This window comes from Abramis brama, assembly GCF_963993115.1.
Source record: "Abramis brama genome assembly, chromosome: 14".
NCBI lineage: Eukaryota > Metazoa > Chordata > Actinopteri > Cypriniformes > Leuciscidae > Abramis > Abramis brama.
The window spans coordinates 38,198,502-38,211,900 of NC_139976.1; the positions used below are offsets into that span (position 1 = coordinate 38,198,502).

Consider the following 13,399-nt stretch of genomic DNA (forward strand, 5'->3'; position numbering starts at 1 on the left):
AGAACAGCGTGTGGGCGGAGTCAGCCAATCAGAACAGTGTGTGGGCGGAGTCAGTCAATCAGAAGTGTGTGGGCAGAGCCAGCCAATCAGAACAGCATGTGGGCGGAGTCAGTCAATCAGAAGTGTGTGGGCGGAGTCAGCCAATCAGAACAGCGTGTGGGCGGAGTCAGCCAATCAGAACAGCATGTGGGCGGAGTCAGTCAATCAGAAGTGTGTGGGCAGAGCCAGCCAATCAGAACAGCGTGTGGGCGGAGTCAGCCAATCAGAATAGCGTGTGGGCGGAGTCAGCCAATCAGAACAGTGTGTGGGCGGAGTCAGTCAATCAGAACAGCGTGTGGGCGGAGTCTCGCAGCACCAGAGAGTAATCTTGACGGCACTCGCAAGAAAATGGATAAGTAGCTCCATAATCAAACTCACAAATATTACACCATTTAAACATTATTAAAATACATAGGCTGAGTTACTAAAACAATCTTTGTCAAAGAATACACTGTTTGTTCACAGTTTGAACGTTCTTGTTTCTATTTGTTTAATTTGAAGATCTGAGGTGAATTATCCATTGTTGCTTTTACAGCTTCAAAGCTGGAGCACTAAATGATATTCAGAGTCACATTACACGCTTTTAACATTAAATAAAGCACATAAACAGTCCCTGAGATTATCATCGCCACACTTTGTGTTTGTTGTTCCAGCGCGACGTCACAGAAAAATAGAAACCGTTTCTAAAATAGAATCGTTGCGTGTCGCCGCCGCGGCTGGTTAGGACAAACACTCGATTAACATGGAAAACAACCTTTTATCGTGTGTCGCGGTGGCGCGCCGCGTGTAGTTAGTACACAGCATTACTCCAGTAGGTGGCGACAAATTACTTTTATGAGTGAGTCATTGAAACAGTCACTCAACTGATTAATTCAAAAACAAGTGATTGAATCATTAAATTGTTAGGTGTGTTCGACTTGATCAGTGTATGATATGAAAGTATGTTTTTTTTTTAAATTATTATTATTAAATGCCAATCAAATTACAAATAATAAACATAGTCAAACACATAGTATACCATTTTTTAACAAATATAGATAGACAACAAATAGTAAAAGAAAATATACAGTATGATATAAAAAATAATAATACAAGTAAAAAGAAAGGGGGAAAAAAGAAAGAAAATAATATAAACAGAAAAAGGAACAGGTATGAGATCATCATATAAATATCATAAAAGCTTCCCATAGAGATCTAGTGCGTTTTGCTTTACTATTTTTCAACATAAGTAGGAGCTCAATAAGCTATAATTTTTCATATCTATCTGAGATAACAAAAAGTTGGGTTTTCCTTTAGCCCATTTTTGTTTATGTATATGGTTTTTCCCAATAATCAAACAAAGATTAACAATAAAGGCCACATTTGGTGGAAATCTTTGTCTATTAAAATAAAAAAAATACAACGGCTCCTTATGCTTTCGAATCGCTCTCGCGGTACTTTAATGTCATACTGCAAACATCAGCGCCGCTGTAAGTCGAACACACCAATTCATTCAACTGATTTGTTCAAAAACACTGATTCATTCCGGAATGAATCAAGTGACTGAGTCATCGAATCATTCTCTCAACCAATTCAATCAAAAGACTGGTTTATTTAGTCATTGAATCATTTATTCAACTGATTTGTTCAAAAACACTGATTCATTCAGGAATAAAAAAGTGACTGAGTCATTGAATCTTTCTCTCAACCAAATCATTCCAAAGACTGATTTATTCGGTCATTGAATCATTTATTCAACTGATTTGTTCAAAAACAGTGATTGATCTGGGAATAAAACAAATGAGCGAGTCATTGAATCATTAATTCAACCAATTTGTTGAAAACACCACAAATAGACAAAAGTAACTGGCTATATTTTGTTTAAAATGTAAGTTACTCATTATTAATTACTCATCAAATACTCACAATACAATTAATACTCATAATTTTTAGTTCAATAAACAAGTAGTTAATATTAAATTACTAAAAATATTGTTTTTGTTCTGTTTTTCCAATGAAAATAGTTCCAAACAAAGATCAGACAGAACTATTGCGTTTCTCAAAGCAGCAGCGTGTCTTGTTTTGTTACTGAATAATTCAGCGTTTCAAATGAATCGGTTGAATGAATGATTCAATGACTCAATGATTCACTCAGTAATTGACTTGCCGCCACCTACTGGTGGTTTAGTTCTTTTTTTAAAAGTATGCATTTTTCCAACATTTCTTATTTGTATATTCCAAAATGTCTTTAAAATATTAATCTCATAACATTATTTATTGCAATTGTAATTTTGCAGTGTACGTTATTTAATATAATTGACAACAGCCCTGTAGTGCATATTGAATTCATTTATCAAATGTAAGAATATGACATGAAAGATGATGCATACATTTAATAAGGTTAAATAATAAGGCCTGTATAAAGGTAAAGAACGGCCTAGGGTAAAAATCTAAAACATGCAGATTTAAGTATATAAAAGCTTATAGACTGATAAAAAATATTTCTTCAGAATAAACGGTTTACACAACCAAAAATCTCAGTGATGCCGTGCTTTTGTGGGATCTTTTGTATGGGATATTATCTGCTGATATGAAAACTTCACTGTATATCATAATAATAAATAGCATTTATGACAGCAATGATATTTTGTTTTCTTTTTACAGTAAACATTAAATATTACACATGCGTGTAATATAATGTGTATTTCCATCACAGGTTTGGTCTTAAATTTCATACAAGGTGACATTAAAAAGCTCTTTAAATGTAACTTGTTTATATCTATAGACACCCTGAGAACTTCTAGAACTTATTTTTTCAATTTCAAAACTTATTTGAACTTATTTGACCATCTTACTTCTACAAAAGCAGGTCAGGCCAATCACTTCGTTAAAATTTTACGAAATTATAAATATTCAAGACAGACCCAGTAAGGACCAGACGATTATAATATTGCATAAGCGCAGAGCTGGACTCCTGAGACGTGAAACTGGTGAGATTAGCAGGTTAGATCAGGGGAAGTGAAATCCCTGTCTCTTCTCTGCAGGATAATTACATTCCCTGCGGCAGAGCGGAGCGTGAAGCCGTCGCGAGTGTGTGTCTCAGTCCTCGAGTGTGTGTCTCAGTCCTCGAGTGTGTGTCTCAGTCCTCGGCCTCACACTGACATGCGTTTGCTTGTTTGTGTCGCAGGTTTTCGTCAGCTGTTCCCCCGTCAGAATGAGCTCTTCTCCCGTCGTCCCTCGTGTGTCCGTCGATATCCTCGAGGAGCTGCAGATCTTCGCCGCTCAAAACCTGGAGAAGGTCGAGGTCAATAAATACTATGAAGTCATACGAGAGCTCGGCAAGGGGACTTATGGGAAGGTGGACCTCGTCATCCATAAGATCAGAGGTACGGCACAGTGCAAACCTGGGTTATTATCGTCCACTGCTTTCAAAACTTCAAATAAAGTCCCCCTGTGGTGAAAATCAAGTCTTTTAATGTTGTTTATGTGTCTATGTGGTGTTTTTAATGTGCTTTAAGACAAACCATGTGTAAATTCATAAGTCGACTCCATTGCTGAGTATTTCCTCCTTAAAACTGCAGTGAACCAAAGACAGTCTCAAAAACACGCTTTGAAATCGCTGGTGTTTCTGACGTCACAAACTACCTTGTAACCAATCAGATCAACGTGTGATCGTCAACCAGTGGATCTCTGAGCTGAGTGAGTGAGTGGAGGCGGGGCTCATTTGCATATTCATAGAACCACGCATACTAAATGAGACAAGGGTGTCGAGTTACATTCAAGATATTTTAAGGCATGAAGAATATTTTTCAAGGAAAAAACGTTTAAATATGTAATTTTGGTGTTAAAAGATGTTTTAAGGGATAAAATTATTGACCACAGGGGGACGTTAACTGAAATAATATCAAATGTACTAAAATAAAAAAAATAAAAATATAACTTAATTTACATTTATGCATTTGGCAGAAGCTTTTATCTGAAGCGACTTGCATTGCATTTCAAGCTACACATTTACATTCTTATCAGCTCTTGCTTTCCCTGGGAACCGAACCCGTTGCAAGCGCTCTACTGTTTGAACTACAGGAAAGCATTAATAAACATCTTAAAGCAACTTCATAAACATCATTACTCCAGTAGGTGGCAATAGATGACTTTATGAATAAGTCACTGAATCATTCATTCAACCAATCCTTTTAGAAAACACATATTCATTCAGAAAATGAAACGTGAGTCATTGAATCATTCAATTTAAGATCATTCAAAAGCATTGATTCATTTGGGAAATAAACAATTTCATTGAATCATTTACTCAACCAATTCATTCAAAACACTGATTCAGTCGGAAACAAAACAAGTGACTGTAGGCTATAGTCATACAGTCAAAAATAAAAAAAATAAAATGAATGAAAATGACAAACACACACAACAAAATTAGTCAACGTAAAATGAAAAATGAAAATACAAAAATAAAATCTAACTCACAATATTATTATAAAATAACACCATTCCAAACCAACTTGATGAAATATTCAGAAATGATGTCAGATGAAAAAGATATTTGTGTATTTATTTTTGTCATTGATTATTAATGTGCATTGTAAAGTAATGGTTTTCAGTCTCATGGCCTAATTGTAAAAGCATTTGTGTTCTTTGTGCTGTAAGGTTTATAGCAGGAGCAGTAATCTGAGCACGACTGCCATAAACCAACAAAGCTTTAATTGGCATGTCTTTCTCTCCTCCATCTGCAGGAGCCAAGATGGCTCTGAAGTTCCTGAAGAAGAAGACGACCAAGCTGAAGAGTTTCCTGAGAGAGTACAGCATCTCCCTCTATCTCTCTCCATGTCCCTTCGTCATCAACATTTTTGGCATTGCGTTTGAAACGGAGGAGTACTATGTTTTTGCGCAGGAATACGCGCCGTCCGGAGATCTGTTCGATATCATTCCTCCACAGGTAATCAGAGTCATCTGACAATCAATAAAGCAGCAGTTCTCACTAAATCAGGGGCTTTTCCAGGGGATTTTTTCACCTTTGTATGGGCAATTACCTTAAATGTGTCTGTAGCCGCGTTTCCATTACCCTTCAAATTGCGCAAATTGAAAATACGCTTAATGGAAACACGTCAATTTCGCAAAAACTCCCATTTATCGCAAAAAAGTTTTTCCGCTCGCATGAGGTGGTTTTTCTGGCAATTCGAAAAAGGAATATTTCGCAAAACTGCAATGGAAACAGTTTTTGCGCATTTACAGGTCAGCTGACGTAGATGACGCGGTGTGTTTGGACAGAAGACGAGACAGAGTTCTTTATTAAATTCATAAAAGACAAAATAATTACAGGAATAATGGATTCTAAACCTCAAATAAATGCCACAATCAAGACCTCGAAGCAGAAATGAGGGAGAAACACCCAGAAACTCCTCATATGTGCCGCTCACAGTATAAGGGTCGTTTCCTTGCCATTAATGCTTGGATAACACGCCTACGTTTCCTTCCATTAATAATAATAATGTCTAGTGCGGTACGTGGCTGTGATATATATAAACCTACCAACATCCATTGCCATGATTTTTGGAATGATTATCGCGAGAGGAAAAAATGACGTTTTAGTCGCATGACATCGGTTAATGGAAACACCGTCATTTCGCAATCGTTTTTTATCGATATTTAGAAAAAAATCGCAAAAGTTTTGCGCAAATCTGTAATGGAAACGCGCCTGGTGTTGTCTTTGTAAGTCAAATACTTCAATTTAACCAATTACTTCAACCAATCAGAATACTATAGACTGATACCAATAAAATGACACTGCGAACACAAGAGCCGAAGCTGCATCTGTCCTGTCATTAACAACACAGAGTGTTTCAAAGCAGCTTTACAGAGATAACAGGAAAATAACGCAACAAAGATTGTGTCCAGAAGGAAGTAGCGTCACAGTCCAGCTTAAGTAAGTTCAGTGATGCTTCATTTCTGTTGTAAAAAAGTTATTAATTTAGTTAATTTATATATAAAGCCGCTCTGGAGAAACCGTGATGTCATCGTCCAGCTCAGCTCAGTTCTCATATAATGGAGTCAATGCAGGAGATCAATAATATTGTTGAATGTTAAATTAAATGACGGTGATGATCCTTGTTGTGTCGGTGTGTTACGACCTGTCTTTTTCTCTCCCTTATTGGGGCTGTTTACACCTGGCCACTTCATGCGTGGGGTAGATGGGATAGCTATCCGATCGTGAAGAGACCAGGTGTAAATGTCCTCCGAAACACATTCGAGGCGGATTCGAATCCGATCGCTCAAACCACTTCAGGAGGAGGTCTGAGATGCATTCCAGACCAAACTGGACAAGTGTAAATGCATCTGGTTGTTGAAACCACATATATGTAAATTGTACTCCTCCCAAAAATGCCAAAAAATAAACGTGTGAGAGCGCGTTATAGGCTTATGTAATGTTATAGCCAGATATGACGACGCTACTGGAACACGCATCACCGCAGATGAGCAGCTGAGCATCTAGTCATCAAGACAACGTGCAAACTATCGCAAATCAAAGTGAAAGTAAGTCGCAGACGCTTAACACACAATCATCATTAAAAGTAAAGAAACGAAATGATCTTACCAGAGCTGTTGCCGCTCTCTCTTATTGCGATCTTTGATTTTGAAATTTTAGCTGATGATCAATAAAATGCAGCTCATATCTGTTGCTTTCGGTGACGTGCACTCCATTAAATCTGCATATAGCGCGGGAATTGAAGATCGGATTTAAATCAGTTTCGCAAAAACACATTTATGTGACCAGGTGTAAATGGAATCGTTTTGATAAATCAGATAGAGATCCGATCTGAGAAAACGCATGAAGTGGCCAGGTGTACACAGCCCCTTTGTTGTGTGATCCCGGACGAGCCCCCGATTATTAGCCCGTGTCCAGGGGAATATAGAAAACTCTAAAATAGAGTGTAATAAAATAAAATAAAGATATGTTGTGGTAATGGAATCCCGGCAACGAATCACTCCCATTATTGATTATTACTCTGATTATTGCTTGTTTGTTAACAAATAAGTATTCATTACTTCAATGAGCTCAGTGTTTCTGCCTTAAATTATTACATAATTTTTTCGCTAACTGTGATTTTGTATATGTACATTTCTGAAATACATAACTTAGACAGTTCCCTCTGATAACAGATCACTGTAAATTGTAATATGGACTCATGATTTTCTGTAAAGCTGCTGTGAAATGATGTGTATTGTGAAAAGCGCTCTTCAAATAAGCGTGAACTGAATGTGTGTGTGCACAGGTGGGTCTCCCGGAGCCGGTGGCGAAGCGGTGTGTCCATCAGGTGGCCATCGCTCTGGACTATCTCCACTCCAAGAAGCTGGTGCACAGAGACATCAAGCCCGAGAACATCCTAATCTTCGACAAGGAGTGTCGTAAAGTCAAGCTCTCGGACTTCGGCATGACTCGGCGTTCCGGTTCTCCGGTGAAGCGCGTGAGCGGCACCATCCCGTACACGGCGCCGGAGCTCTGCGACTCGTCGAAGCATGAGGGCTTCAGCGTGGACTACAGCACAGACGTGTGGGCCTTCGGAGTGCTGCTCTTCTGCATGCTCACCGGGAACTTCCCGTGGGAAAAGGCCATGCCTCCCGACTCGTTCTACGAGGAGTTTGTGCGCTGGCAGAGACGGCGAACAAATTCGGTGCCGTCTCAGTGGCGTCGTTTCACAGACGAAGCCCTTCGCATGTTCAGAAAGCTCCTGGCGTTGGAGCAGGAACGCCGATGCTCCGTTAAGGAAGTATTCGCGCATTTCGGGCACCGTTGGATGCTGGACGGGAAAAGCGGCGAAAACCATCATCAGACGGCGCAGAACTCTTCATCCGAGGAGGAGGAGCTGCTCGCGGACCGCATGAAGAAGCAGAGCTTGTCTCCGAAGGCTTCGAAGAGCATCGGTGTGGAGTCGGGATCGGCTCACCTCTTCACATCGGTGTCCACGAACAGCTCCGTCTCGTCCACTAACAGCTTCGAGCGCGCGGCCCGAGACAGTCCGCCGAGCAGCCGGATCCTCGTCACCACGCCCATCGAGATCTGTGTGTGAACAGGCATTCGCATACGCAAGACACTCGCACACCAATGAAACGGAGACGTGCGTACAATAGAGCGCTAGTATATGGAAGCCCGTTTACGCCACAGTTAAAAAATCGTGCTTTTGTGAATCTTAATGATTAGGGATGCACGATTTATCACCGATATATGTTCATTTTTATTGTTATCGGCCTGATAAGAAAATTTGGCCGAGATTTTAAAGCTGATAAATAATGTATTATCTCATTCAGCTGAGACACTTGCCACTGTTCAACATGATGGGTTTGAATTGCTTGAAATATGATCAGAATCACTCATATTTCACAATCACAACATTATTATAATTGTGTGTTTGGGACATGATGAGACTTTTGTTTTTGTAATCAGGCTCTCAACAATTATATACAAATTTGGATTTAGATTTATCGGCCAATATATCGGTTATTGGCTTTCAAATATGAAGAATTATCGGTATCGGACAAAATGTTCATATCGATGCATCCCTATTAATTATGACATAAAAAGTCAAATTTATTATGTACTAAGTCATAATTATGAGATTAAAGTCAAAATGATGACAGTTATAATTATGACTAATCATAATTATGATATTAAAAAGGTTGAGATTATGAATTAAAAAGTCAAAATGATGACATCATAATTAGTCATGATTGCGACTTTTACCTCTGGTTTCACAGACGAGGCTTAAGTCTAGTCTCAGACTAAAATGCATGTTTGATCTGTTTTAACTGAAAGCATATATTAAAATATGTCAGTGCCACTGTTTCATCTCAAGATGCACATAAGAAATGTTGTTGTTTTTTTTCTAGGGCTAGTTTAGCTACTTAAATGTCCTAATTGAATTTAGGCCTAATCCTGGCTTAATCTAAGCCCTGACTGTGAAACCAGTTCTTTATGTCATATTTTCGACTTGCTGTCATAATTATGACCTTTTATGTCTGAATTTTAACTCATAATAATGTCTTAATTTTGACTTTTTATTTCAGAATTTCCACTTGGTCAATTATTACATAGAATGTCATAATTTCGACTTTTTATGTCATAATTATGAATTAGTATGTCATAATTATGCCTTTTTATGTCATAATTAACAGTCAAAATTATTACATACAAAGTCATAATTATGACTAGTATAATTATGACTAAGTCATAATTATAAGATAAAAAGTAAAAATTATGGATTATGTCATTATGTCGATTTATGTCATAATGATGACTTTTTAAGTCAGAATTTCGACTGTTTAGGTCATAATTTCAAGTAGTGTCATAATTATGACTTGGTATGCAAGTTTGGCATTTTATGTTAATTATGATTTACAAAAGATTTTTTTCCTTTCGTGATGTAAACGGGCTTCCAGTCACATTAGCGTTAATTCAGCAAAATTTAATGGGCGAAAATGTCAGTTGTTTATCGTCAGAAACTGCTCACAAAGAAGTCTCTTTCAAACCAAGCATCTTTCTGTTCGTTAACACGCCGAAATCACGTCACAAACTTGACAATGAGCGAAATCGTTCGCCCTCACGCGAAATTCCCGATGACGTGATTCCTTTTGAAATGACTGCATTTCGCCCGCGAAAATTCGCTGAACAACGATAAACGTGAGCGCATCTTTAAACGCAAAAAAAGAAGGCGGCAAATTAAGGGGCTGTTTACACGACACTGTTTTTAAATAAAAGTTAGTCGTTTTCACGGATCCGTGTGAACGGGATCGTTTTGACAACGTTGTCATCATGTGTACGAGAAAAACGCGAAGAAAAACAATTCCGTTTTTAGTAAATTGTCGTGTAAACGAACCCTTAGTTTGTGTTCGGTGTTTGATTCTCCGGTCGCTCCACTAACATTCCTAACAGAGATGTGCATGTTTAGAAACAACCTGCAAAGAAACATTGCACTGAAACTGTGAAATACCGCGCAATTCACCAATAAACGAGTGGATCGAAAGCTTGAATCCACTTCCGGCTCGGGAAGAAACACGAGGGCTTCCCACAAATCTCTCTAAAGCAATATATAAAGCAAAAAAAAAGAAAAAAAAGAAAGGAGAATATCTGGGATCTTCATTCTTGTGAGGAATTCATCAATATAATTTCTGTGAACAAGCAAACAGTGAGAACTGGGACGTTTATGAGAGCGGATGATGAACTTATGAATGTGTGTTCGAGATTTGCCGCGTACCATTTAGATGTTTTGTTATTTAAATCCTGATTTACTTAATGTTCAGTACGTGCAACAAACGAAAGGTTTTCGAGGTTTATGACACTGAACGTGTCGCAGATATTGCATGTGTTTATAAATTGACTTGTAGACTGTTGTTTTTAATTAATTGTTCTTAATTTATCAGGATTCCTAGTATTCAGAAATATATATTTTTTAAGTTGATGAACAAACATCAATATTTTTTATTTAATTTTAGTACTTTAGCACAGTTGTGCCAAACTTATTTTTTATGTGGCTGAAGGTCGGCTGCTTTGACGAACATTAATTGAAAATTATGGACGTTTATTCAAGATGTTTTAGAGTATTTCTCAGAGTTTGGCTGTGATTGCTTTATGATATTTCTGTTGCAAAAAAAACAAACAAAAAAAAACTACTAGTTTGTAGTGGTGAACAACATACAATATCAATCCATTTGACAGGTTGGAAAGACATATTTTTTTGCCTACTATACCATTTTTTTGTTTGGTGTTCCCCTTAAAGTACTATCTTAAATATTTTCTACATTGGTTTAAACTGAAATGCAAAACAAAGAGCGCAGATGTGCGCGAGCAAACATAATAACTGCATGACGTTGATGAAAACATTGAAAACAAGTGTTTTACGATTTGTGAGAATTGATGTAATGTGAATTTTTTTTGCCGTCACAATTTCTTGCAAAATGTTTCAGAGTGAAATTTTTAGTAGATGACTTAGGGCAAAACATCAAGCCAGCCAAATGAAGCGTTCGTTTTGTTGTCGTGTTTGTATGCTGCTGCTGCTGCTGCTGCTGTTGTTGTTGTTGTTGTTGTTGTTTATTTCTTACTGAGATCAAGAACTACCTGATAAAGCCTGTGCGTGTGAAACACATCTGCTGTCATCTAATGAAACCCATCATTTTCAGATCCCCAGACATCAGCAGTGTCAGCCCGATCCAGTACATGTGTATTCCATGCGGGCCAGATGTGGGCCAGATGTTAGCCAGATGTGGGCAGACACTGTTGATGTCTGGGTCAGGATGAAAGGGAAGTCTTAATGAAAAGTTCCCAGCTAACAGGACCTCTCAGAACGTTCTCTCAAAGTTACGAAAAAACATTCTTCCGGTAAGATTAATAGAACGTTTGTTTATCGTTATTTAGTTAAATTAAATTCACAATACACATCGTTTCAAAGCAGCTTTACAGAAAATACACGAGTCCATATTACAATTTACAGTGATCTGTTATCAGAGGGAACTGTCTAAGTTATGTATTTCAGAAATGTACATATACAAAATCACAGTTAGCTAAAAATGTATTAATTTAAACAATGTAATAATTTAATGCAGAAACAATGAGCTCGATAATGAATACTTGTTTGTTAACAAATTATTATGACATTTAGAAAATATTTGGTGCATGTTGACTCTGTGGCCAGTTGCATTAGACTAGTTGTTGTCGACTAGAGTTAGTCATTAATTTTTTTCTTCAAGACTTTTTAAAGTTAGTTACATAAATGGGTATAAATTGAATTGGAAAAGTTGAACTTGCCGTCTAACTGCTTAAACATCTGACCGCTCGTTGGTCAAACCCAGACGCAACACAGATCCGGTACATGTGGATTCAGTGAGTCCCAGATGTGGGCCGACACTATTTTGCCGTCTGGGAACACAGTGATTTAAGATTATGCATCAGGAGTGTGTTTCCCACAGCGCTGTAACTCGTGCTTCACTTCTAGTCCAGTCATTTTAAGCCAAAATGGGGGTCAACCTTGACAAATTGCAACAGAAGCAAACTCAACTGATTTTGTATCCTCAATATGTCCCGAGTAAGGAAAAAAAGCCCAGAAGAATCCCATTAGGGGAAAGTTTCGAAAAAGACTCAAATATCGCCTATTCATTCTTTTTCTCACGTGAATAGGGTAAAAATGTTAGCCTTTAGATATCACCATGAACATTACTGAGTTGATTACTTACATCAAGACAAACAAAAAATGTATTACAAGTTTTTTTCAAATTGTTTGTTAACATCGACAAACGGTGCATAATCTAATTACGTTTGTGCTAATTTGCATAAATAACACACCAGGTCTAAACATTGGGTAGGCCTATAGCCAGGGGAACATGTCTTCTTGAATCTTGTTGACACATAACAGTAAAATACTTAATGTTAAGGTCTGAATGAGCATTAATACATAGAGGCAGGAAGAAGTACTTTAAACCAGCCTTTATTAATTATTATTGCAGAGATGGGGTTTGGGGCTGGGTCTGTGGGACTGTTTCTGGGGATTCACTCTGAATTCAATTGTCTTGATGTAAGTAATCAACTCAGTAATGTTCATGGTGATATCTAAAGGTTTAAATTTTTACCCTATTCACGTGAGAAAAAGAATGAATAGACTATATTTGGGTCTTTTTCGAAACTTTCCCCTAATGGGATTCTTTGGGTCTTTTTTTCCTTACTCGGGACATATTGAGGATACAAAATCAGTTGAGTTTGCTTCTGTTGCAATTTGTTCAACCTTTTTTCATAAGACGACTGGACTACTGTAGTTCGGTGCATCGTTGAAGAAATCCACTAGCTAGTCTCGACTGTTTCCCGAAACCATACTGTCGCAAATTGATCGTTCAAACGCGTTGGTTGATGATGTCACGCAGGTTATGGAGTAATAACTACTGTTAATGAATCTGTTTCAGATCGTTAATGCGAGATGTTTTGCTATAAATGATGAACATGGCATCTGAGGACTATTTCCCATTTTTCTCAGTTATTTTGCTTTATTTCCAGGTTCAATCATAGACTCGTTCTTGCGCACTAGAGCTCGTTCACACATGCGCACTCTTCAGAAACAACACTTTAAATCTCTCGACGAACTAAAAGACGTAAATGACATTTGTATGTATTCTAAATAAAAGACAGATTTATTGAGTCCACATGTCTTGAAAACTAGAAACTCTTCTTCTAACCACAGGTCGAGATCTGTCGTTCACACACACAACTCTGCGACGCTGTTTGCGAATAGTTTCGGGAAACACCGACTCGTTGAACTGCTGATAACGATGAAACTTGCGACCATAGTTGGCTAACGATGCTTTTAGGAAACACACCCCTAATAATGTCTGT

General features: G+C 37.8%; 1 protein-coding gene across 1 annotated transcript in view; it reads left to right on the plus strand.

Moving 5' to 3' along the window:
• bsk146 (brain specific kinase 146) overlaps positions 1–10,144 on the plus strand; it is an 18,086-nt gene extending 7,942 nt beyond the window's left edge. The window contains exons 2-4 of the mRNA XM_084134615.1: positions 3,206–3,404; positions 4,767–4,969; positions 7,305–10,144. Of these exons, the coding sequence (XP_083990741.1) occupies positions 3,233–3,404; positions 4,767–4,969; positions 7,305–8,099 (1,170 nt within the window). The 5' untranslated portion in view covers positions 3,206–3,232 and the 3' untranslated portion in view covers positions 8,100–10,144. The remainder of the gene's footprint in view (positions 1–3,205; positions 3,405–4,766; positions 4,970–7,304) is intronic.
• Positions 10,145–13,399: the final 3,255 nt, after the last annotated feature.